At 42.0% G+C, this 23,953-nt stretch overlaps 1 protein-coding gene across 1 annotated transcript in view; it reads left to right on the forward strand.

Moving 5' to 3' along the window:
* Window positions 1–750: 750 nt before the first annotated feature.
* T265_15028 (hypothetical protein) overlaps window positions 751–23,953 on the forward strand; it is a gene marked incomplete at both ends in the record, with an annotated part of 115,376 nt that continues 92,173 nt past the window's right edge. Inside the window, one exon of the mRNA XM_009176285.1 lies at window positions 751–886. Within this exon, the coding sequence (XP_009174549.1) occupies window positions 751–886 (136 nt within the window). The remainder of the gene's footprint in view (window positions 887–23,953) is intronic.

Raw genomic sequence — 23,953 nt, forward strand, 5'->3', positions numbered from 1 at the left:
AGACGAGCACTGGGCGTTTTTCAAAACCACAGTGTTTAACTTGTTGCTGGTGAGAACCCTGTCGATCTGGAGTACGCAGATGACATCGCCCTCATCTTTGAAGACCATAGCGAAGCGTAATCACTGTTAAGTAAACCGACCGCCATCATACCAACTTTTGCCATGCGCCTTTCATTTTCAAAGTGCAAAGTCCTGCTTCAGAACGTGCCATCTGCGAACATATCCCTTACAATTCAAGGAGAACCACTGCAGATTGTGAAAAACGTTACATACCTCGGTAGTTGTATTAGCTCTGACGGAAGTGGGTCTAATGGAGTCAGTGCGATAATGGAGTCTGTGCGAGAATCTCAAAGGCTCGAATCACGTTTGCTAATTTGCGTCACTTGTGGCGTCAACAAGGCATCTTACAGGATTTTACGGGTCATGTGTACCAGGCTACAGTAAGGGCTGTGTTGTTGTATGGGTGCGAGACATGACCTCTGCGGACAGATAATGTGAGGCGTCTTCAGGTTTTCGGCCACCGATACCTCAGAAGTGTGGTTGGTTATGGATGGCGTCAGCGAGTCAGTAACGAGGCAATTAGAAAACGGGTATTTGGTTGTGCTGCAGACACCCTAATCCGGGAAAACATCCAGCATCATCGACTACGATGGCTGGGTCATGTGCTACGCATGCCGAAACAGCCTACCGATACGGGTGTTGTTTTCCGTGCCTCCACCAGGATGGCGCGAACCGCGAGGTGAACTACACATGGCTTGGCAGAAAGGCGTGAAGGAGATCATTAAGAGTTTGGGTGTTGTTGGTGTTGTGCGACTTCCAGGATGGGGTCCCCGTGACCCCGTCTGTGCTTGGCTGGAGACGTTGCAAGAAATCGCGGCTAATCGATGTCAGTGGCGTTCGTGCTGTCAGTTTCTTTCCAGATTGCCTGATTGAGCGGTTGGAGATGTAGGCACCTCAGTATGCTTGACATAAGCCAGCACAGGGTCACGTCCCTCACTCACTCTTTTTTCTTCTCTCCACTGTAGGGCATTTAATACAATTATATATATATATATATATATATATATAACTGGACGAACCTTATGTTTGTACGGTGCACCTGTGCCAACACTGATGTTGCTGTCTTTGATGATGATGATGATGAACTAAGATTTCATGGTAAAATCAAATCAATTTTTTACTTAATATTTGCCCAATTCTTTAGGAGTCACTGCCCCGGCTTTAGCGATTAAAATTCAGGATGTTTTTTGTTCAATTACAGAAAAAGATCTCTATTAAAAATACAAGATCTCCTAACGTTACTAGCGTCGAACTCAGTAGGTGCGAACCCAAATTTGATATCATTTTATATTTTCAACTGTACCAGATACATCCCATGATAAAACTCGCGTCTCTCCGTCTAACGTCCCTTAATATAAGGAAGAGTCAGTTTGTTGTTAAATACGACGTGAGAATACGTTATTTACCAACAAACTGTTGACACTGTGTAGCAAATTAGCAGTGAGGGTACGGTGTTCGCAGATGCATGAACTTCACACTGGACGAACAATCAACAAAGCAACTTGCCCGTTGCACTAGCAAGTGAAATACGTTTCTCATGTTTTGTTGGCGGAAAAGCTGGTCATAAGGTTGCTGTATAATGAAATAGCCGTCAACATAAGCTTAATTTGCAAATGAGTGCATCTCTGAAACTGGTATAGTCCACTCTCCAAAATCCCTGATCGCTCTCTGGAGATTTAATGGCACGAATAATTTTCTTGTTTTCTTCAGCCGGCCCACTTGGTTTTGGGTCAAAGCGACGGTTTTACCTCTTCCAAAATTTTTAAGTAAGATGTTGCCTTGAATCACGGAAAGTGCGAGGAGAAAAAAACTCGCGTGTGCCGCTTGGTCTTGATTGTATCGATAAAGATCTGTAACGTTTGCAATTGCATTCCGCAACATGTGCCTCCTTGTAGTTTTGAGTACTACTTAAGATAATGAAGAATATGTTGCCAGAAAAGCGACCTCCGATTGGCTCCTGTAGTGTCGCCCATTAACATTGCCAAACTTCTTTTTATTTTTTTTCCGGCTGACCATGCTGACGCCTTCTGTCAGATGTTACCAGTGATGAGAATTTAGTAAGATAGTCACAGAATTATGGCCTTCTGAATCAAGTAGCGGATCCTCTACGTGTTTGAAACATCTTTTTTTCAAGGTTATTGAACTTTGTTCCAGCTGCACCCCGGTTATTCCAGCCGCACACCTTGTTCGAGCCTATTTTAAAGCGTTGGTTCCAAAATATGGTAATACACGTTTAACCGTCAGCAAATGTAAGAACGCGCCAGATTCTGGTGGTTTCTTTCTGCTCGCTAGAAAATGCACAATCAAACTTCCTCGTAATCATTTATAAGTCATCATTTATGATTCATAGGCATTTTGTCTACATATTAGCAAATGAAAACTGCGGTTAATTAGGCAGATTTATTACAACTGCGCGGAGTTTCAGAACCAACGTCAAATCACCATATTCATTTGTCAATCACATACAGTGAGGCATAATTGTTGTAAACAGCGCCCAAAGTGAGAGGTCGCTTGTGGGGTTGCTCGGAGGTGACCATTATGTATTATTTATTCTGAGAACAATTATTTTGATCAATAGTTCCACATACAGACTACTGTTGGGTGTAAACGTTGCAAATCTAACCAACAGTGGGTGCTGTCTGAGATAGCTCACCACGAAAAGCAATAAACGACATCAAAATGGACACACTAAACTTTCACCACATCCGAGGAACAATCACGAGACTCAAGGTATTCAGATGATGGTGTGTTTGCCAACGGTGAGAAAAGAATATCGGACACAACAATATTATTCTTAGGAGCAGCAGTATTCACATTGAAATTTGGCAAATTTCACCACTGTGCCTGTTGTCCTACTCCTTTCGAATGATATACCCAAACTTCGCAAATACGACGGCGGAAGTTGGTGGTGAACCCTTGGGTCATTCTCGATTTTTAGGTAGATACAGGTAGTTACACGGACCATAATTTGACTCTACTTACGTTTTTACTGTGACTAGTTAGATTCTAGATGATAGGATACTTCCGCTAAATTGCAGACACCTGCCTTTGCATGTCGTCCAGTCCAAGAATGAAGGCAAAGCTTTGATGACCCGTCTTGGTTACTTTGAATATAATCACATGTATGTAGGTGCCTCAGGGTACGAGGATATGAATACCTGACCTTCTCCAAATATTCCGTTACCAGTTTTGACACTAGAACCAGTGACCCTCATCTACGGAACTGCGCTCTATATTTGGACTTTCATAATTAGCCGTGCTATTCTCCGATGTTCTACGGCCAGAGGTTTTCGCATACTACTCACGAGAGTAGAATAGCAAAACAACTAGTATAATACTTCAAACCCTCAATTATAGATCACAAGGCAATACAATTTATCACTATTCTACGAATTCGAAGCTTATTTTGTCTACCGCCCATTACAAATGCACCACAAGCGCTAGGTGAAGCACTCAGTGGGACTTGGAGCTGAACTGAACTCCATAATATTGGCCTCCACAATAAGTCAACCGAAAGAAATCGCATACAAGTTGCTCGTGGATATACATGACCATCTGAACTGTTTGTTGTATCAAAGAGTTATGACAACCAGCAGAAAGGTAATAGTTGATATTTCTATTTAGTAATTTAGTCCGTATTGGACTACGTATGAGAATACGGTGACCAAAATACGTTACCGACGATAATGGTGTTCTTTTCTACCAGAATTACCGTACTGATTGCCCAAGGGTTAGACCCTTCTGAAATTTGTAATTGGCAGGTTATCTGCATTTTAGCTGTAGATATGTGATGTTCTCGATCTAATATTCTAAAGATTCGAACCACTCCGAAGCTGCAGGCTGGCCGCCACTCGTCTATAACGTAGGGAACCGTCATGCGCCACCAGGTCATTCAATCCGAAAATTCATCTGCCAACGGTGAGAAAAGAATATCGGACACAACAATATTATTCTTAGGAGCAGCAGTATTCACATTGAAATTTGGCAAATTTCACCACTGTGCCTGTTGTCCTACTCCTTTCGAATGATATACCCAAACTTCGCAAATACGACGGCGGAAGTTGGTGGTGAACCCTTGGGTCATTCTCGATTTTTAGGTAGATACAGGTAGTTACACGGACCATAATTTGACTCTACTTACGTTTTTACTGTGACTAGTTAGATTCTAGATGATAGGATACTTCCGCTAAATAAATTGCAGACGCCTTTGCATGTCGTCCAGTCCAAGAATGAAGGCAAAGCTTTGATGACCCGTCTTGGTTACTTTGAATATAATCACATGTATGTAGGTGCCTCAGGGTACGAGGATATGAATACCTGACCTTCTCCAAATATTCCGTTACCAGTTTTGACACTAGAACCAGTGACCCTCATCTACGGAACTGCGCTCTATATTTGGACTTTCATAATTAGCCGTGCTATTCTCCGATGTTCTACGGCCAGAGGTTTTCGCATACTACTCACGAGAGTAGAATAGCAAAACAACTAGTATAATACTTCAAACCCTCAATTATAGATCACAAGGCAATACAATTTATCACTATTCTACGAATTCGAAGCTTATTTTGTCTACCGCCCATTACAAATGCACCACAAGCGCTAGGTGAAGCACTCAGTGGGACTTGGAGCTGAACTGAACTCCATAATATTGGCCTCCACAATAAGTCAACCGAAAGAAATCGCATACAAGTTGCTCGTGGATATACATGACCATCTGAACTGTTTGTTGTATCAAAGAGTTATGACAACCAGCAGAAAGGTAATAGTTGATATTTCTATTTAGTAATTTAGTCCGTATTGGACTACGTATGAGAATACGGTGACCAAAGTACGTTGCCGACGATAATGGTGTTCTTTTCTACCAGAATTACCGTACTGATTGCCCAAGGGTTAGACCCTTCTGAAATTTGTAATTGGCAGGTTATCTGCATTTTAGCTGTAGATATGTGATGTTCTCGATCTAATATTCTAAAGATTCGAACCACTCCGAAGCTGCAGGCTGGCCGCCACTCGTCTATAACGTAGGGAACCGTCATGCGCCACCAGGTCATTCAATCCGAAAATTCATCTTCCCTTCACATGTAGAAATAGATAAACTTGTGCTATTTTCCCTCCACCAAGATTGCTAACAAAGCCACAAAATGACTGCCAAAATCCAGATGTATTAAAATCAATCGGTAAATAATACGACGGGATCAAGTAGAACATGAGCGTGACGTAGATCCGACTATCCGTGAAACACATGTAAAACGTGATCCCAATTTGAACTAATTATCGACCTCAAAAACCCGTCAATGTAATTTACTTTTCCAGATTATATGTTGTATTCCTGAAAACAGTGCCCACCCTATCTGGTAAGTTCGTGAACCACTGGCAAAACGGCCAGCGTAGATCGCGGTTTCGAGGATTTATCGGTAGATTCACGCGAAAAACGCAACTTTCGTTGCGTTTCGAAAACCTGTCACGTTTGACGGGATTTACGTTGCCACTTCCGAGGTAAATGGGCCGGATGAAATACGTTGAGTGCGCGCCTTATTGAATATGGTGAATAGCAAGTTTGCTTTGGGTAGTATGTTTAATTTTCCCAAATCGATGATTATGAAATAGCAATCGGACTGTGTAGCAAGTACGCTTTAATTGATTTTACTCATGGACCCTGATGACGCGCCATGTAGATATGGTAATGTAACGGATGGCGTGAATAAATGGATCAAACAAGCAGACAAGTTTTGATGTACTCTATGATGGTAATATAGTATGATACTGTCAGGACGGATAAGTTCGGTTACGTAATCAGAAAACATTTCAATGCACGGAGGATCGCGAAACACCGGAATTCGAAGAGAACGTCAAGTATCGCACCTGTAGACAGGGTTGTGTATGGGAAGTGTATCAGCACAATACGCGTCTTCTGAATGAACATCAAAATATTTTCGCTGCCAAAGATTCCGGAATCGAATCACATGCGGTTACGTGTGCCGCGAGCTCGTAAACTGCGTCATCTGCCTGATAAAGATGAATGCTTTCATTCACTGAGGGTTTATTCAAACGTGCTTATTTTGGTTCGGGCTACTTGGTGATACGTGAAGCATTTTTATCAACGTGCAAATATCCACTCTAACTTCCAGAGCTGATTGAAACAGCCTGCATCTAACAGTTTGTATATAAAGTTTAGCACTTGCGGATATTCGTTCCTGCAGGATGTGACATCGAACACATAGAGTTTCAAACATCCACAATGGCATGCGTTTTGCTGTTGGGTTGTCAACTTGAAAACCTGCATTAGATTTTCCCTGATTAGTTCGCCCGCGACGTCATGCATAAAAAGAGATATAATGATTTTTTGAATTTTTGGTCTCGCTAATTTTTCGCTAACCATCAGGAAGCCATTTGGATGTAGATTCTAGTCCACATAAAATTTCCAACACGAATGAAACTATATCATAATAGTTGGTAAATAAATGTTTCATTTCATGTATCCGAACGTGATGTGTGATGAAGTGATGTGAAGTACTGTGTAGCACACAACAGCGGTCGCCCTCTGACGAGCATCTCCGTGAGAATACTGTTAACCGTCAGTGGACGTACGAAATGAACGGGCGTTCGTCTGATTATCTGCTCTCAGGGAGGCAGAACATGGACAGAACGTTTCCTAAACTGGAAACGCAAGGAGGTCCGAGTCTCAACAACGGCAGGGGAGCCCAAATTGTGAAACTACCGCCCAAAGCGGCAGTAAACCAAGGTTAGACTGCCTGATTTGGGATCATTCGTTCGACGAGACACCGATAGCCAAAGGCGCAACCTTGACAACACTTTATCGAAAAATGATACGCACACGCATTGGGCCACGTTGATTGCCGCCAAACTTGGAGACAGCACAAAAATAATAAATTCGACTGCGGTCTAAAAAGCCACATCGCCAAAAATCGCTTCCTACAACCAAGTGCAGTTTCGCGTGTAAACCGGCCACTCAGGTGTGTAATGTGTATTTCTTGCAGGTACAAACGAATTTCAGCGACCCTATATTGCACACACGTAAAAGTTTCGGCCAAAACGCGCCACAAAGTTCAGAGAAACAAGCGGGCACTTGTTCACCCGGAGTACTCAACGAATTCAAAACCAGCCATAAATATAGCTAGCGCCGCACGAGCTCTAAGTAGCGGCAATCGATTTCTTTTTACAAGGCGCGCATCTAAGCGTATCACAAAGACAAATTACCCGCGCAAACAGGTAAGACACGAAAAGACAGGTTAGACGCGAAGCTCTTCCATAAGAAAAGCGGATCGCAGAAGTATTAAGCAAGGACGCAGACTCGCAAGCCAGAGAGGCTACTTCGGGACCTTTGACTCAAAGCGGGCGGACATCTTATAAAACTCCAAATCCCTTGGGTAGCACACAAACCGGCTCCACACATTCAGACGCCTCATACATGTCGTTAAATTGCTCGTCAGCAGATTACTCAACCCTTTCCCAGAAACTTCGCATGCGTCATCGATCTTACTGGACGTTTCTAACACCGGGCGTCACTTAAATGTGTTTCTGTATAACCACTCCTTTTATGAGCTGACACAGAACGCGGCAGGGTAAATTTGAGTTGAGCGTTAACAATGCAACCACATCATCTTGTGTTGCATGTCGCACCTCACTCCGTTAGACCAATATGTATTTCCTATTTACTTGCAGGTCCACTGGAGGTTGGGCAGTTATACCCACATAATCGCTTGAGTAACTCTCCTTCAGTCACCACACCGAGCTTTTCAACCCAGAAGGAATATTGCAGCTCCAGAGTTCTTCTTAATGACGAACCAGCGCATCATGTGTGAGAAGCATTTTGCATCGGGGCTGGCCAAAGTTGTCAACAACGCGTTTGGACTCTGTAGATTGTCGCACTCATCGGATTACACCCAAAATAAATAACATCCCCACAGGATTTGGTTGACATAAACTGAAATTATTTCTTTGATTAGGTAACTTTGAAGCCAGCTAAGACCTACTAAAGCCTTTTGTACATGTTTCATTTCATCTGCGACTGGGTGCCCACTCGCAAAGCCTGTTGATAACCACAGAATAAGCTTATTTTCCACTAATTTTGCTAAAGCCGCAATGCAATATTTATTCCTAACGCCTTTGATATTCCTCTCCAGTTAATGTCCTTAAGGTGAAATCTGTTGATATTAACAGACATTTCTCATTGCCGAGCTGTGTATAGCCATCTGGTATCAAAATGTGCCACCCTTTCCCCTTACACGTTCGGAGTGACATTTGAACCATATGGATCGAATGGGAGCAGGATATGTTAGTTTGGGCTGCATGCAAATACCGTGGTTTTACGCTGATATATTGCGGAATTATCACCAATTATTCGATTGGATTGCGCTTAACACGTGATGGCCGAAAGACACCTTGAAACTCGATAATTTCATTTTATTATTTGCCATTTATCAGTGTTGCTCAGTATCGGTCACTGTCTTCATGGAACACTGATCGTGAAACCCCTAGTGGAGCATATCCAGCGGCTGTATTTCTTCGTCTTGTAATCATATAAGGGATGAAGTTGAGTGAAAATGTGTGACGTTGATGTCATGGGTGGCGCATCTCTACTGTTTTACTTTTCTGGCAACATTGCTGAGTGGAAAACCATGCTCGCACACTGTTGCCCCTTGCATGTCGGCAATAGCTGTCAGGCATAGTATGATAGGCCTAGAGCGTTTCACGTAGATTGTATTAGTAGCAATTCTACAGATTATCTGAAAGGAAAGAAATCCTGTTAAAGGTAGGGTTGAATAATTTACCAGTAATATATCGGAATGGTATGTTGGTGACATTCGAGCATCACTTTGATCCATTCGTCTTCAAAGTAGCCCAAAATCTGTAGTGCGCATTGAGGCACTAGTCTTTTGCTGTCCCCATACACATGGTGTGCATGGTAATAAATTTAATGTTCAGCAAATCCACTATGCACATTGTTGCAGTTTCTCCTATTATCACGGAAGACAATAAATTCCGGGCACCCAAAACGCAACTCAACTAGGCCAAGACAACCGTTTTTAAGTGATCCCTTAATTGCCGTCTATGCCCAGCGAGCTAATCACGTTTGACCAATGCATGCCTCTTAAACGAAGCAATCTGACAGATGCGACGGTGCTGACAATTTTTGGAATCTCGTCATATTGAAGCGGACTACGAAATAAAGATTTGAGTGTCGAAAAATCCACCCTGTCGCCACTGTGATGGGTACACATTTGTATAATACGTGGCTGATCGGGGTAATGTGGCGGAGATCTTGGGGGGGTTTGGCATGAAGAGTAAAGTCGAGTTGACGCACGAAACTCTCCGCCTGCCGTTTGATAGCAACATATTTTGATCGAACGCTGTGCCATTTCAGCCGGACATATTCGATAAAGTCATTTCTATCGTGAGGTCATAACGTGGAATGTTTGGCAACATGCAACTACTATATACGGTTTTTTAGAGAAGTCTCAGCCAATATCCATTTATCTGTGCCCTTACCAGCTGAGATTCCCAGATGGCCCTTTGGAGTTTATGAAGAGCCGATTTCCTTGAAAAATTGGGAGCATATAAAACCTCAGTAAGGTTACCGAACTTACGGGAAAATGAATTTTGTAAACAAATCCTGATTCAATCCAAGAAATCAAATCGTTCGTTAATGTATTGCGAGCGTCGAACAGCCGCCATGAGGTGGACCAGCAACACGAGTGGAAGAAACACCGTGCTGAAAATTGTGGACAGGGTAAGTAAATACTGACAATAACATTTAGACCGGAACGCTTGTGTGGATATCATAAACACTCAGAAGCCGCCACTCCTGGCCGTTAATAGGGGTCCTATCCTGATACCCGTACTCCGAATTAAATTTCAAATGCACTATCTAAAGCCAACACTACGCACAATTATTAACTATTGTATATTGACTTATTTAGGCTACGTGTGTGCGCTTGATGCGTGGATCTGAAGCTGGTGAGCACGGATATATCTGGTTTTATATCACCTCTGAGAATGTGCCTATCACTCGCATTCAATGAGTGCAACCAAACTTATCCAAGAAACATAGCTAAGCATATGTTAGATTTATTACTCTTGGCCGCACATTGATCGGTGTGCCTGCAAAACCATAGGTAACCTAGAATTCATGATCCCGATTTGTGTTGCATCGTTACTGCCAAATGCACGCACGGGATCAGTGAACACTGATCTTTCAAAATTGAGAATATTCGCCACTTATTGCTTCTAGTTGAAAGTTTGTGTTTTATCTCGCCAAAACTGAAAACTGTTACAAATTTGCACACAGTTTCATGCAGCGTCACCTAAAATCAACATCTTGAGCATTATACCAAGTCGAAGACACACGGGGTCACCCAAAGCCCTAGGTATTCTCCAATCCTAGTTTTAAAACAAATGAAAAACTACGGTCAGTTTTGGATAGTGCTCGCAACTACCAATACTCTACACAAAATGCAGCCTAATAAACAAAGTCAATGGGTGAGTTTCCAAAGCCCATTTTGGGAATCCCACGTTAACCAAGTACTATCGTTGATTAGGTGATGATACCACACCAAATCTACACTGAAGCTAGGCATTTACAGAGTGCTTGAACAAGGATATTCAGAATTTATAAGACAGTACGCAAAACGGACACCACACTACATCCCAGTTTCGTCAATACTTCCATTGGACCTTGCGACTTATCCAAGTATGAATGCAGTATGCCGGATTGAAGCTAGTGATAGCTCATTTGATTTGGGTAATATTCGCAATTTTCCAGAATCGATGTGTGTGAAATAACAGCCAGCCTTTGTAGGAAGTACGTCCGAAGTGACGTGGCGCTTGTATCATGATGAAGCCTCTATTAGGTCACGATAATTGAACAAATGGCGTGACAACATGGATCAAGCTGCAAGACAAGTTTTGCTGTTCCGTACGACAGTAATTTTGTTCGTCATTGTCAGGGTGGATGAGTTCGGTTATGTAATCAGAACTCATTCCAATGTTCGGAGAATCGTGAAATGACAGATTTCAAAGAGATCATTAAGTGTTGCACGTGCATACATGGTTGCATGTGAGGAGTGAATCATCAAACTACGCGTCATCTGATTAAACATCAACAAAATCCTTCTCACTACAAAACTTCCGGAATTTAACCAGCATGCGCTTACCTGTGCCGCGAGTTAATAAACTGCTTCATCTCGCCTGATAGAAGCAAATAATGTTTAGCAATCAGAGTATATTTGAACGTGCCTATTTGGTTTCCGGCTACCTGGTGATATGCAAAACATTTCAGCAAAGCGCGAATATTCGCTGTAATTCCCGGAGCTGATTGAAACAGTTCGCAAAGCGACACGCACTTGCTGTGATTTTTTTGCCGGAATGTCTGTGAAATTAATTACCATCTTCAAGGTTCCATTCATACTATTACCCGGTATTGTGGCTGGTCAGTTACACATGTGAGGTTTCCGGTCACCAAATATTGTGTCGTCGTCGATGTAGTTAACAGGTTGCATCTTTCCCCATTTTAATGCGACCTGGTGATATGTACACAACGAAGATGTGCATGGAGTTCCTACAACGGTCACCTGCAAGCTTCTCAATACGGTTGACTAATTTAATCAATATTGATACATGTGGGTTGAACCAACTGCCTTTGTTGTTGTATCGGCAGAAGTCACTTTTGAATGTGAGGACGATGTAAGCCGCCAAAACCAACTGGCGATTGGTGTGAACGCCAATGTAGAACCACCGGGTGATTTCTATATTAAGGGCTTTGAGTGATCCATTTACATTCGGCTTAACACTCGAAACAGGCCGCAGTATGCATTTTGGTGGACCGAAATGAGACAAGGTGTTGCCTTACCAGACGTTTTAAACTTCGTCGGAAAGTTGACATCTACCTCATAACATCAGGCAAGCCCGACCAATTCATATGAGATGTGGTGTCTTTGCGCAATTAAAACGATGATGCAGCAGGTCGTTTCGAACAATCAATCATATGGTCTACATAAAAACGAACCTATGGCCCGTGACGTACCCTCATTTTTCAGGAAAGTAGAGTTGTTTTGCAAATTTTCCTCAGAAGAAATAAATAAATGGAAAACGACTTACCAATAAAAAACTTCGGGATTTGTTACAGACGGGGTGCATGCTGAGGCTCATATATAATTATATCATGTGGTTTAGGAAATAACCATAAATTCATTTACGGGCTTCCAAAATATTTTCCCGTAATCTACAGCGAACGGCACGAGGTCAGTGGACACCTCACTGTCATTTCACGGATTTACACAGCAAAGTCGCAATGTCAGAAAGGGGACCGCTTTGTTTGTGCTATCCGTAGCAAAGGACATTTGCTCTGCCTCAAATTTGTTCGCATATTTTACTTTCTAGAATTCAGGTAAAAAGCAACATGCCGACGAGTTTAATCTCGAGTACTTGCACTTATTTTTAGGAAGATATCTATAGCCATGTTGTGTTACCTAAATAGAGGTTGCTAGTTCAAAACGCAGCTGCTCACTTCCGGAGTTTGAACGTCGGTACACATTTTTAAAACTACCGAAAGCGTATCAAGTGCTTGCATTTGACCCATAGCTAATATAAAGAGGTTTAATAACGGTACATACTAACCTTCATCGAACTAACATTCTGAAGATAGCTAGTAAATCCAAAAGATAGCTTCCAAAATCCATAATTACGAGAACCAATCGGTAAATTAAAAGACAGGGTCAAGTGAAACATAAGCGTGACATAGCTGCGACTATCCGTAAAACATATCCAACGTGAACCCGATTTCGACTAATTTTGACTTCAAAAAACTAGTCACTGTAATTTAGTTTTCTACTTCATGTGTTGTGTTTGGAAAATCCGTCAATCACTGGCACTTTGAATAAAGTGGATGGCCACTTGAGATTTTATTGATGGACGCAAAACACAAACGCAAATTTGGCGTGATCAACTTCGCCAATTTCGGCACATATGTGCAGTGCACCTCTTTTTTCCGTTTATACTCTGTAATGACAGCGTGTAACTTGGGACAGCTTCACTTCACGGTCAAAATATTCCCGGAACGCATTCACAGCCACAGCTCCTGCAAGGCCTCAGGAGCTTAAGCCAGCCTCATATGAGGACGATTCGTATCAATATTTCTCTTATTCATGGGGCTTGCATGCACTCTGTCTTGTTGACGCACCTGCAAATCTACTCAACTTTTGCATCCGCAGGGCGCTTACTGAATGTTAAAGTACTGCGATGACAAATCTTTCTTACAGTATCGACGAGAATTCGCTTAGAGTAACACTTATCGGCGATGGGTTTTTGTGTTAATAATTAATAGTGCGGCGTAGATGTTGACAAATGAAGGATAGTTTTGGTGATATCTAACCCACATTCATTCAGCTTCCAGGCGAAATGCTCAAACAACCAAAGATAATCACTCCGGATTTTCCCAACTTTTCGTTTTTTGATATGCCATCTAGTTTATCGCTTATTGTAGTATGCTTTCATAGTAGTTGTGGGGTTAATTCTCCCATTTTGGACTTTGAGATCTCTACGTCTTTACTAATTAATTTCATGGAGCAAGCATAAGGCAACATAAGGGATTACATTCGGCAATACACCGTCGGTCGCCCGATGCAACATTAGCTTATGTAGACACGTTTCCACTCACAACGCAGTCACTTGCTAAAATCGCCGGTTGGTAACAGTTAGCAATTCCCTGCTAGAAAGATGTGCTCCAATTCGAGGGTTCGTGCGTCATATAATTGGTTGATTACAGTGGCAGCAACGCATTGGATTTACGTTACTACGTGTATACTTACTATGGGTGTGTTTCGATGCATTATTGAAATTCTGGTAAACCCGAATATAAGTCTCTTGTAAAGCGTGCAGTTCGCTCGGACTTATGCTACTGAATAAATCCAATTGCTATATTTGTATAGCAGTTATCTTTCAGCCATTATAGCCATTTTCCCGCTGAAAACGTCTCTGGGCAAAACTGTAACAAGAAACGTGAGCATCAACTTTCTCTCGTAATTTCGGACCACCTAAAAGCAAAGGTTTTGCGCCATCCTGTTTTTGTGTACAAAAAATCATTTTGTCGTGTATACGTCAGAATAAGGCCAGCGCCCAAAACAAATAATCTAAACACCTCTGCTAAGTCTTACTGATAGAGTGAGTCACAACCTTATTCTGATTTTTAACACATCAGGGTTCATTGGTGTCTTCCACTAGCGGAATAGCTCAACAAATCTGTCCCTGTAATTCAGAACCACAAAGGGCTCGACAATACGATTTGGAAAAGCGACAAGTAAATATTTATTGAACACCTCTGAGTTTACCCTATTCCAAAGCCCCGATTCATTCCTTCTTGCAGCATGCCGAAAACGGTTATGGTGTGGGCGCATTTACTTACACAGCAATGAGTTGATGAAAATAGTCGCAGACGGGGAACCTTGCCTATCAGACAAACTATGAACTGAAGTGTATTTTCCTGCTGAGACCATCCTTGATGAGTCGCGTCGAAAGGCATTTTATAACTGCTGATATTCTTTCACTACTTCTCTAACTTCATCAAAGCAGGATTAGAACGTGTCACATTCATTTTCCTGATATATTATAAACATGTTTTCAACACTGTGCCAAATGGGAGGTTAATCAACTGTGCAAACGCTCGAAAAACTTACTACATAGCGTTGCAGTTTTATATCGCGGTATTTTGCGATCCTGATAAGCACGCAAATAAACATATTTCCTCTATTTAAAACATTCAAGTAGATGGCGGAAGTGTCAAATGTTGGTTTTCTTCCTAATCATACCTTGAAAAACAAAATTATGTATTTTGGTAGTTCTATGTAATACGTTCTATGTAATACGAGCGATAATTTCATCACATTTTGTGCTACAGGATAATGTCCGCTCAGGATTTGTTTTATGCTGTTTTTCTATCATGTAAACAGCAGACAACACTGCAAAAATGTGTCCTGGTTAAAGCAGGCTCAGTACATAGGCATCTGCTGTACTCTGGACGGGTTATCTGAAGCACAAAAGAACTCTTGTCCTCTCGTGTTCAAGCACTTAGGTGTGAATAATGTGCACGAAAGCACACGTAATCTCAAAAATGTTCATGATATATTGCTTGACGTAGGGCTTCGCAAATCACGAACGAAAGGCACTGTTTCTCACTGCGAAATACCCAGATGTAATTATAATTATATGGTTGTTGGTTTTCTTAGTGGTATACTGGCTCTATTTTGTGTGCTTCTTCTGTGTGCACCAAAGTTGACTCCTGGGAGATGAACGGTAGGTAACAATGTAAAGTAGAGTTAATCTAGCAATTGAGTGGATACAGACAATGAGGAGTGTCTGACCTTATGACAGCGTGAACCAATAACAAAGAATATGGGCACCTTTTCAATGTTCAGGAATTTAGACTTTGGTCAAAACGTGTCTAGGAAGGGGTTCACTAGGGGACAGGAAGAGAGCTGTGGAAAATTCGACCGCTCCACGGAACACAAATATATAGGGAACGGCACGTACGGGGGCACAATACGGCCAAGTGTCTAGATCACCAGATTACGGGGAATCTGTACACTGAGTTTGCGGACGTTGTACAGTTGTCGTCAAAGTACGTTTGTTGCTACCGACAGTCACCGAGGTGTTCATATATTTTAGTACGGCCGAGAATCCAAATGAGCAAATGGTGCCCAGATTCGTAAATGGCATGATATAAACCAACGGCGGCCGAACAGATAGGCTGTTGAGACTATCTGCAGCAAATGAATGATAAGTGGAAAAGGCTCGACCTTTATGTCTGAAGGGTGTGTATGGGTGTATACATTGGTAAGAAACATGACTCGAGGCTAGCACATGTGATTAAATGCAAAGGTTATCAGCAACAGTATACAACACCCTTATAGAAAAGCTTTGGCCAAAGGCGCGTAAACGTCTTGCAACACGCATGCTTGGTCGTTAGGTATCAGAACGTGTTAGCCCTTCCACATTCCTCACTTGAAATCACATATATTGTGAGGTTACGCTTACATATTTCTCATTTTGTTCAACGCAAATTGCTGTGGAAATCAAAGCCGATATTATGATGCTGAACCACGCTCGCCTTAAGAGTGGGTGGAGTTTGGATGGGCTGTAGGATCTTGGTAGTCCTTTTGAATACCAGTCATTACCGAATATTATGCTCAAATTTATTACACCTTGCTGCATAGGGCATTTTACAAAGAAACATACCTACTGCTACATGCACTTCTAAAGAGGATATTTAATGCAGCCTGCAACTGTAAATGCATTTGAAACAGCGTTTTTTCTGACATGGCAAAACACATAGTTGCAGTGTCACAGCAGGTTATGTTGTGATTTTTAGCCCCGAAACTCGTAAATGTACGAAATTTAAAACATTTGAAAATATCAGGAAAGTCAGATTCCTGAAATCAACTTCTGAACGCCCGGAACCCACTGCTCCACCAAAAGCTCAACTGGAAAGCCGGCAAGTATCCAGGCCAGTCAATCATTCGATCAATTCAGTAAAACCTGATGAGTGTTCCCTGCGCCACACAAGCACAACCGAATGTGATCACATTCAGGCTTTTCACAGAGGCACGATGGATGTTGATGGGTGATCACTAACGCCTATCAGACAGCCTGGATCAATGTCAGAAAGTCCCCTTTAAATAGCGTGGGGCCCTGGTAACTTTTGCACTCGCTCTCGCTCTCGCGCTCGCTCTCGCACGCACTCACTCGCTTGTTCGGAATACAGCTGTTGTGTTCCCTTCTGTGGGTCTTTTCTCTCCGACACTAGGCACTGGAGCGGGTCAGCAGCAGATACCACGGGCTGACGAATCAGCGGATATAACAGAAAACTAATTTGGTTCTGCGATAGATTCACTTGAAATCCAGCTGAATCTCTCGTCTGTGATGGTTCCAGGTAACCGAAAGTTTACCAGGCCGCCTCATGTTTCAGTTGCCAAGATAGTCGCGATGCACGTATATTCGTGCTGCACCACTCATACGTTTGAGGAGTTTTCAGCACCATTGTAAGTATCGCATTACGATATGAGATGATGTTTTATTAGGAAACTTCGTCTTCTTATTTTGTTATTTTCAAGCCACTGAATATGACGCTATGCGTGAGCCTCTTCTCTTCGAAGTGTAAAGAAATAATCTTTAATTTTTCTCACACCCATAAGTTTCGCAATAAATATCGTCAAAGTAGCTGCACTAATATTCATATATTTAGAACATGTGGGTAAGGTGCTGCGCAGTATTCGTGTTCCTGTCCATTATTGAGGAAATTATCGAGTAAATCGCGAACACCGATAAAGGTTTCGTGATCCCTTTTGCAATTTAACACATCAAACTAAGGGAATTAAAATTAAAATTCCTGTTTTGCGCAAGTTCAGTAGTCGCGGCTTCCAGTGCGCATAGTCTTGTGTGCAACAAACAACCACCCAGGAATCTACCAATATATAGCTGGCTTGGCCTTGCTTTTATCATGATAGGTGCAACTATTGTCCCAGAAGGCTCCCAGGCTTTCCTCAAGGATTACCACTCTAGGATATCCGTTCATCCGACACCCCGTATGACCAACGATCATTAGAATAAGCCTAAGAGTTTGTTTAGTTTTGTGTACATTTGTACTTTCACACGCATGTAGGTGTGAAATGTGCGTCCGCCATGTATGTTGCAATGTCCGCAATATTTTGTAGTGCTTATTTCAACAGTCGTTTATCGGGAAATCCAACACAGTAAGTACCAAATGTTAAATCCTGGACAATCTATTTAGTTGCCCTGTCAGCACGCTTTTAATATGTTGTTCCTTTCACCATCTAAAGTGAGTGCTAAAGAAGTGGATTTTAGGTAACTTTGAAGGATTGCAGAAAAACGAAAGTAAGTTGTGTTCACTTAGTAAAGATCACTAACAAAATCACCTGCAATCCCTTAACAAATGATTTAGATTATTATTTGATATGAATTAAGCAGATTATTTTTATTAACCCACTTGAGAATATTAACACGGCGAACGCCTACGGACTTTCTTCCGGGATTATTAGTCTACTATACTAAAAGTCATGCCAAATTTAAAAGAACGTGTATACATCTCACGCTGATTCTAATGTTTTACCCGTTTTTTCATCTAATGAAAATATTTAATGAACTCCTAGTTTTGCATGCTGCATTCAGAAACTTATGATCTGAGCATATTCTGCTTTGGAAAACTCAACTGCGCATATGTTATTTTTGATGATTGCATGCCATTATAAGGGATGTCTGAAGCCGGGTTGTCGCTGTTTGTTCAAACGATATATTATCATGACCAACAGCACCAGAATCACATCAGAGATTATGATGCACACTACGTCATCCAGCTTAAAGGATACAGCATCAGCACAGAATGGTTTGACGCCAAGTTTATGCCAAGTTGTAGCTACGTAAGCTGGGGTATTTATTCAGAACCCTCTCAGCAAAGCAGCTCCATAGTGTGATGGGCAAATATACACGGTCAACGTAATTCTTATACTTCTGGAAACAACTTTTGTCCTGTTGAGCAACTTGAGGAACCCTTTTAGTGAAATGTACAAATGAATGTAGTTCCCTACCAATAATGGCCAGAGTGAATGCATGTCACACTCAGAAATCCCGAAGTAATTCAATGCTAGTGATTGGTATTGGAGCAGATATATGCAAGCAAACCTTGTCAGAAAGGCTAATAATGGTCGTGAAATCACACCGGAAACTCAAATTTGTTAGCCTGATCCGAAATGCTTCACACATTAGTTTCAAAATGCTGAAATTGGGAAACCCACGTTTTACCACATGCCCGTCGTAACCAGGGGCTGCTTTGCTACAAGTCACCGTTTCAATTAAGAATTCTGAAAGGAAAACGCTCAGGATGACAGAGGGGATCTCTTACCATCATGCACTTTGATTATTTTGGTGTTCAAAGGGTGCAGAATTTCGTGGAAGAGGTTGTATTTAGAGGTCAAAAACTCTTCTTCTAACGGCTTTCTTGCAAGCATCCGACGACGATTATGGCATAAAGCTAAACGATAACTTTCGGAGGCAACGTGGGTGCATGCGCGCAAACGCTGGACTCCGTGAAAGATCAAAATATCTTACTGTGGGCGAAGCTAAAGAGGATCATAAACAAATTACTGCCCCAACCACAGCAATCAGCATTAAATGCATTGTCATACATATATTGCTCTAATGACTACGTAGAACGAGAAAACTTTCAGCCTATACAGATTGTGGATATATTGAGAAAGACTTACGAACGTCTGCGAAATATCTAATATTGTGACAAAAAGTGCAAAAGTATGAAAATTACCCGTACCAAAGCCGATGATCCGAGTAACCAGCAATAACTATTTCTTCCTCAATAATGTCTGGCTGCATTAAGAGAGGCATTCAATTTATCTGAACACAAGTGATTTGTTGGGATTATCAGAGTCAGCATGGTCGACGAGCAACCGTCACGTCGCCGATGTCTTCATCATGGCAAATGTCTTGTGTTAATACGAAATTTTTTCAGCAACGCCACAAATGTGGGAAGAGGAAGTAGTTAGGCTAACAAAAAGCCGGATACGTGTGAAAATGTGTCCTCGTAAATCATTGTTTTGTAGACGAAGGCCTGTTCGTAACTTTTTATTGGCATGCAAAGTGAATTCTCCGGGTGCCCTTTCACATTAGCGAAAAGCGAAATTCTCTTTGCGTTACTACGACAGAATGCAATAAATGTTGCACACAGACCGACTCACCCTGCGATGGGTAAGACGGGCCTAATCTATCAAATTCAACGCAACGGTTGTGAAAAAACCCACGTGGGAGATATAGGGAGGAACTGTCAACCAGAATCAACGAACACAAGCTTGCAATTCGGATACACGATCAACTCTCACCGATCTCTGCACACGAGGATGGGAAAGTATACACATTCGATTGGAATAACGTCAGCATACTGAGCCAGTCAGAAATAAAGGAACGCGAGTTCATGGAGGCGTGATACTCCATCAATGAAACCATAAACAGACGCACTCAGATTGATCCTGAGGACGAAGGAAATCCAAAACCACAAAATTCGTGGTGGAACAAGTACTCAGAGGAGCAGAACTCGAGAGGGCAACAAACTACTAGACATAACAGGCACACTGCAAACCGACAGAGGCCGACAACGGCTCAGAACGGATCAGGAGTAGGTGAACCGAAATAGACAACAATAGAACGCAATTTCAACAGAAGCGTCGCCGTAGGAAGCAAGAAATACAAACCACATTTCTCACAGATAAAGATCGAACCAACCAGAATTCAGGTTACAATGCAAGGGCTGGTTATTGTGAACTAATCATACGCAGGAGCGAACTGACGGACTACCTTAAAAACGGGGCACTGAGGATGTGCCCTCGAATGGTGACGAAACGATTGCAAATCAATTGACAAGCTCGGCGAACAGATCAGTAGCCGCCTGATGAGTTACCAATCCACTATTGGTCTTTTCGTTATTAACCTGTTGGCATCCTGTTTTTACTTTTAGCGCTAATTTCACAGTGCTTAGTTGCGGAAGATTCTGTTTGGCTGCTTGAAGCTCAGATACACTTGTATACGCTCCACTAAACAATACGCGTACCCTCCCAACTAGACGCTAAAGCCGAATACCTTCACTAGCTTTGCTCCTGCAGGAGTTTATAGGCTCTTAGGCATAGCTGTCTGCTTCCAAACTGAGGGTACTATTCGCTAAAATGTAATCAAGAGAAGCTCTAACAGTATGATGGTGGCCGCAAGTTTGGTGACTTGAGTGGAATGATCGGTTGAATGAAAGATTGAGTTGTCCTCTCCACTTGCCATGCCTGTTGCAGATGAGCAAAATAACCTGTTTGGGCTAAGCTAGGTTTGCGTTCTTCCGGAGGTTGTTCACTGCGTTGATTGTTTTTCAGATTTCTGCTTATCACTCGTACGCTGGGAGTGTGGTTGAGCTTCTAGGCAAGTTGCTCTCTTGGTTGATTCCCCGGGTGGAGTTTAATGGAGTTGAAAACTTGCTGACTTTTTCGAATGGTCTATTCAGCTCGTATACTCAGCACTTTCCCTTTTCTTCCACGGCCGATCCAAGTACAATGTCTATGTGTATGGTACTCGATTTGAATTCAGTTTATCTGCATAAAATTTGATGTATCATTCTTATCGTACCGAAATTTGAAGCAGTTCATGAACTACCTATCTAGTGATGCAACGATGAAGCGCAGCTTTAACAGGACAGCCATCCACTCAATGGTACAACGGGGTACGCTGCTCGTAAATTATGTGAGTAGCGTCCCGATTGGTATCTAAGCTCCGCATTCCAGGTTGGTGGAAGTTTAATGGGATCACAGAAGTTGTGGATCCACTGTGCAGCAACTCTTTTCTATTTCCAGTTTCGGTTTTAAAACGCCTCTTATTCTGTTAATCTAAGGCTTTCCAAATTGCTAATACCAACCATGATATAATTCATCATGACCCAGCCGACTCATAGGAATAATCCAACGTGTTCCGCCTGGCCGGTTCAATCGATAATAACTAAAAATTTGCAAACCAGGCGAACTCCTTTGATGTTTCGTTCGAAATAGAAATTTTGGAAGTTGAATTCCTCAGTTCAAGTAAATTTAATGCAAGACCTGAGTACAACTGACAACACTGCAATATTTTGCCTCACACATTTCGAAAATGATTATATTTGGCTCTTTCCAGTCGACTGATCGACTACAGTTCCGCGGTTACGCCAGCGCCAGCTGAATCAATCTGAAGCGAGCACCATCAGGTTGTGAGTGGTTGCGGTTAACTGCATCATCGCTTGTCGGAGTGCCACTAATAGTATACCAGGTTGTGTTGCCGGATACAGAAAACCGTCGTTCCCATGTCATTAATATGCCTTCATCAGGGTACATTGGCTAACCAATTATTCATTACTTCCTCCTGATGCGCAAGTTTTCAGCCATCGTGTGATGGGGGAGCAAAAAGTGGAAACAGAGGAGGTAACATTTTACTAAAATCTTTTGCGGACGAAATAGTTTTATTATTCTGCTGCCTTAAGTGGCTATGCATAATGAGATGTAACTCACTCGAACATTTATCATTACAAACCAACGCAAGAGCCGAATCCGATGAAAAGCCGCAAGTCGCGCCAGTATTTCCCAAGTACCTTACACTTTTCTGTGATAATGTAGGACCGCCAGACTAAGTCTCTTGAAACAATTATGGTGTTGGTGGTCCCCGGTAATCCCGTAACAAATCCATCACGGTCCCGTGGCACGTTGAGTGAGAACGATGTAATTTTAACTGAGGCTGTCTGTTGTGCTTGGCATGCGGAAATGCCTGGCATCGAATACGCATGTTACCTGGAAATTTGGAAAGTATGCACCACGCTGAGAGGTATAATACTGGCTGTCATTTATAACCTTCTTATGAGTAGGATAGCTTCACACCGCTGTCTGTTGTGCTCGGCATGCGGAAATGCTTGACATCAAATACGCATGTTCCCTGGGAATTTGGAATGTGTGCACCACGCTGAGAGGTATAATGTTGGCTGTCATTTACAACCTTCTTATGAGTAGGATAGCTTCACACAGATCCTTCATGTTCATCGTTTGTTGGTGTGTCAAGGTCGCATTGATGCGCACAGAACTTGCCATTTTTCTGCGAAATGACTATTTTTGGAGTTATAAAGCAACAGAACAAAGCAAGTTTATTACACTTATTCCTCACTTGGTAGAACATTTTCAGTTTAATTTCTGTAAGACGCTCAATCACAGTACGAGCCTCTCCGAGAGACATATGCTGAAACTCGAGAGAAGGCGATTCACATATTAACGGACTACCCATTCTTACTGTGCAACCAGACGTTTTTGAATACTTTTAGGAAATCAAAGTGAAATCTATCGTCACTGAGTTCTGCGTTTATACTAAAATTTTAACATTACATTATTCTCTGTCTTCACCAGTGACTGAAACAGAATAGCACAATTTTGCATTCTGGCCAAATGTTGTCACTAGCTTAAGTTCAAAACACGTATATGCTTTCTGGAAGACATGCAATTTACTTAGAGCTGCGCAGATCCACGAGTGATATGATCTCGTTAGCAAAGTGATAAATGAAACCTTGTCCGCAGAAATGACAATGACAATGAAAAAGTCATGCTGAGCGCTGTTTTTAAAACTTGGAGGCGCGAGGTTCTAGGTACAGACAATGTTTTTAATGTTCAGTGAATAATACCTGAAGCCTGCCAACGGCTCTGGGTTTGCCCTTGGACTTCAAATAAAAAATAATATATCTGGCCACAAATTTTGTAAATAATTTGCTACACAAGTCTGTGAATTTTTCACTGATAGAGATGGATTCACCAGTTTATTACTCATGCTTGCTAGACTTGAGGCCTACAACTGAAATCAAGTTAAACGTGATTGCGTAGTTACTTTCAAAATAAAAAAAACATTAACTGAAAATAAATTTGTTGCCATCAAACCAGAGTGCATTGGAACCAACATGTACTCGTGGGACAAAAATTCGTCCGATTTGATGATGCACAGCTAGAGTGATAACAAATGAAGCGTGAGTTCAGGGCCGGTAGCTCCCCTGGAAATCCGAGGTATCTCACACCGTATTTTATACATACGTAACACATGCGGAACACATTTGTTCCCGCCAATCATGTTGAAAAAGATGTTCCATAACGGCCAAAAGACTAATGTGCGTCAGAATTTTGTACTGTTTTTGTTTTGTGTGACAAGTTATGTATAGTGGGGCGATTTTTTGGAGTGTTGCTCGAGAGAGTAGTGGCTTGAGATCATGCAGGCTATGCATCCAGAATATAACAGTCCAATTAACATCAAAACATGAATATACATTCGT

Source organism: Opisthorchis viverrini (assembly GCF_000715545.1).
Source record: "Opisthorchis viverrini unplaced genomic scaffold opera_v5_341, whole genome shotgun sequence".
In the NCBI taxonomy this organism is placed as follows: Eukaryota; Metazoa; Platyhelminthes; class Trematoda; order Opisthorchiida; family Opisthorchiidae; genus Opisthorchis; species Opisthorchis viverrini.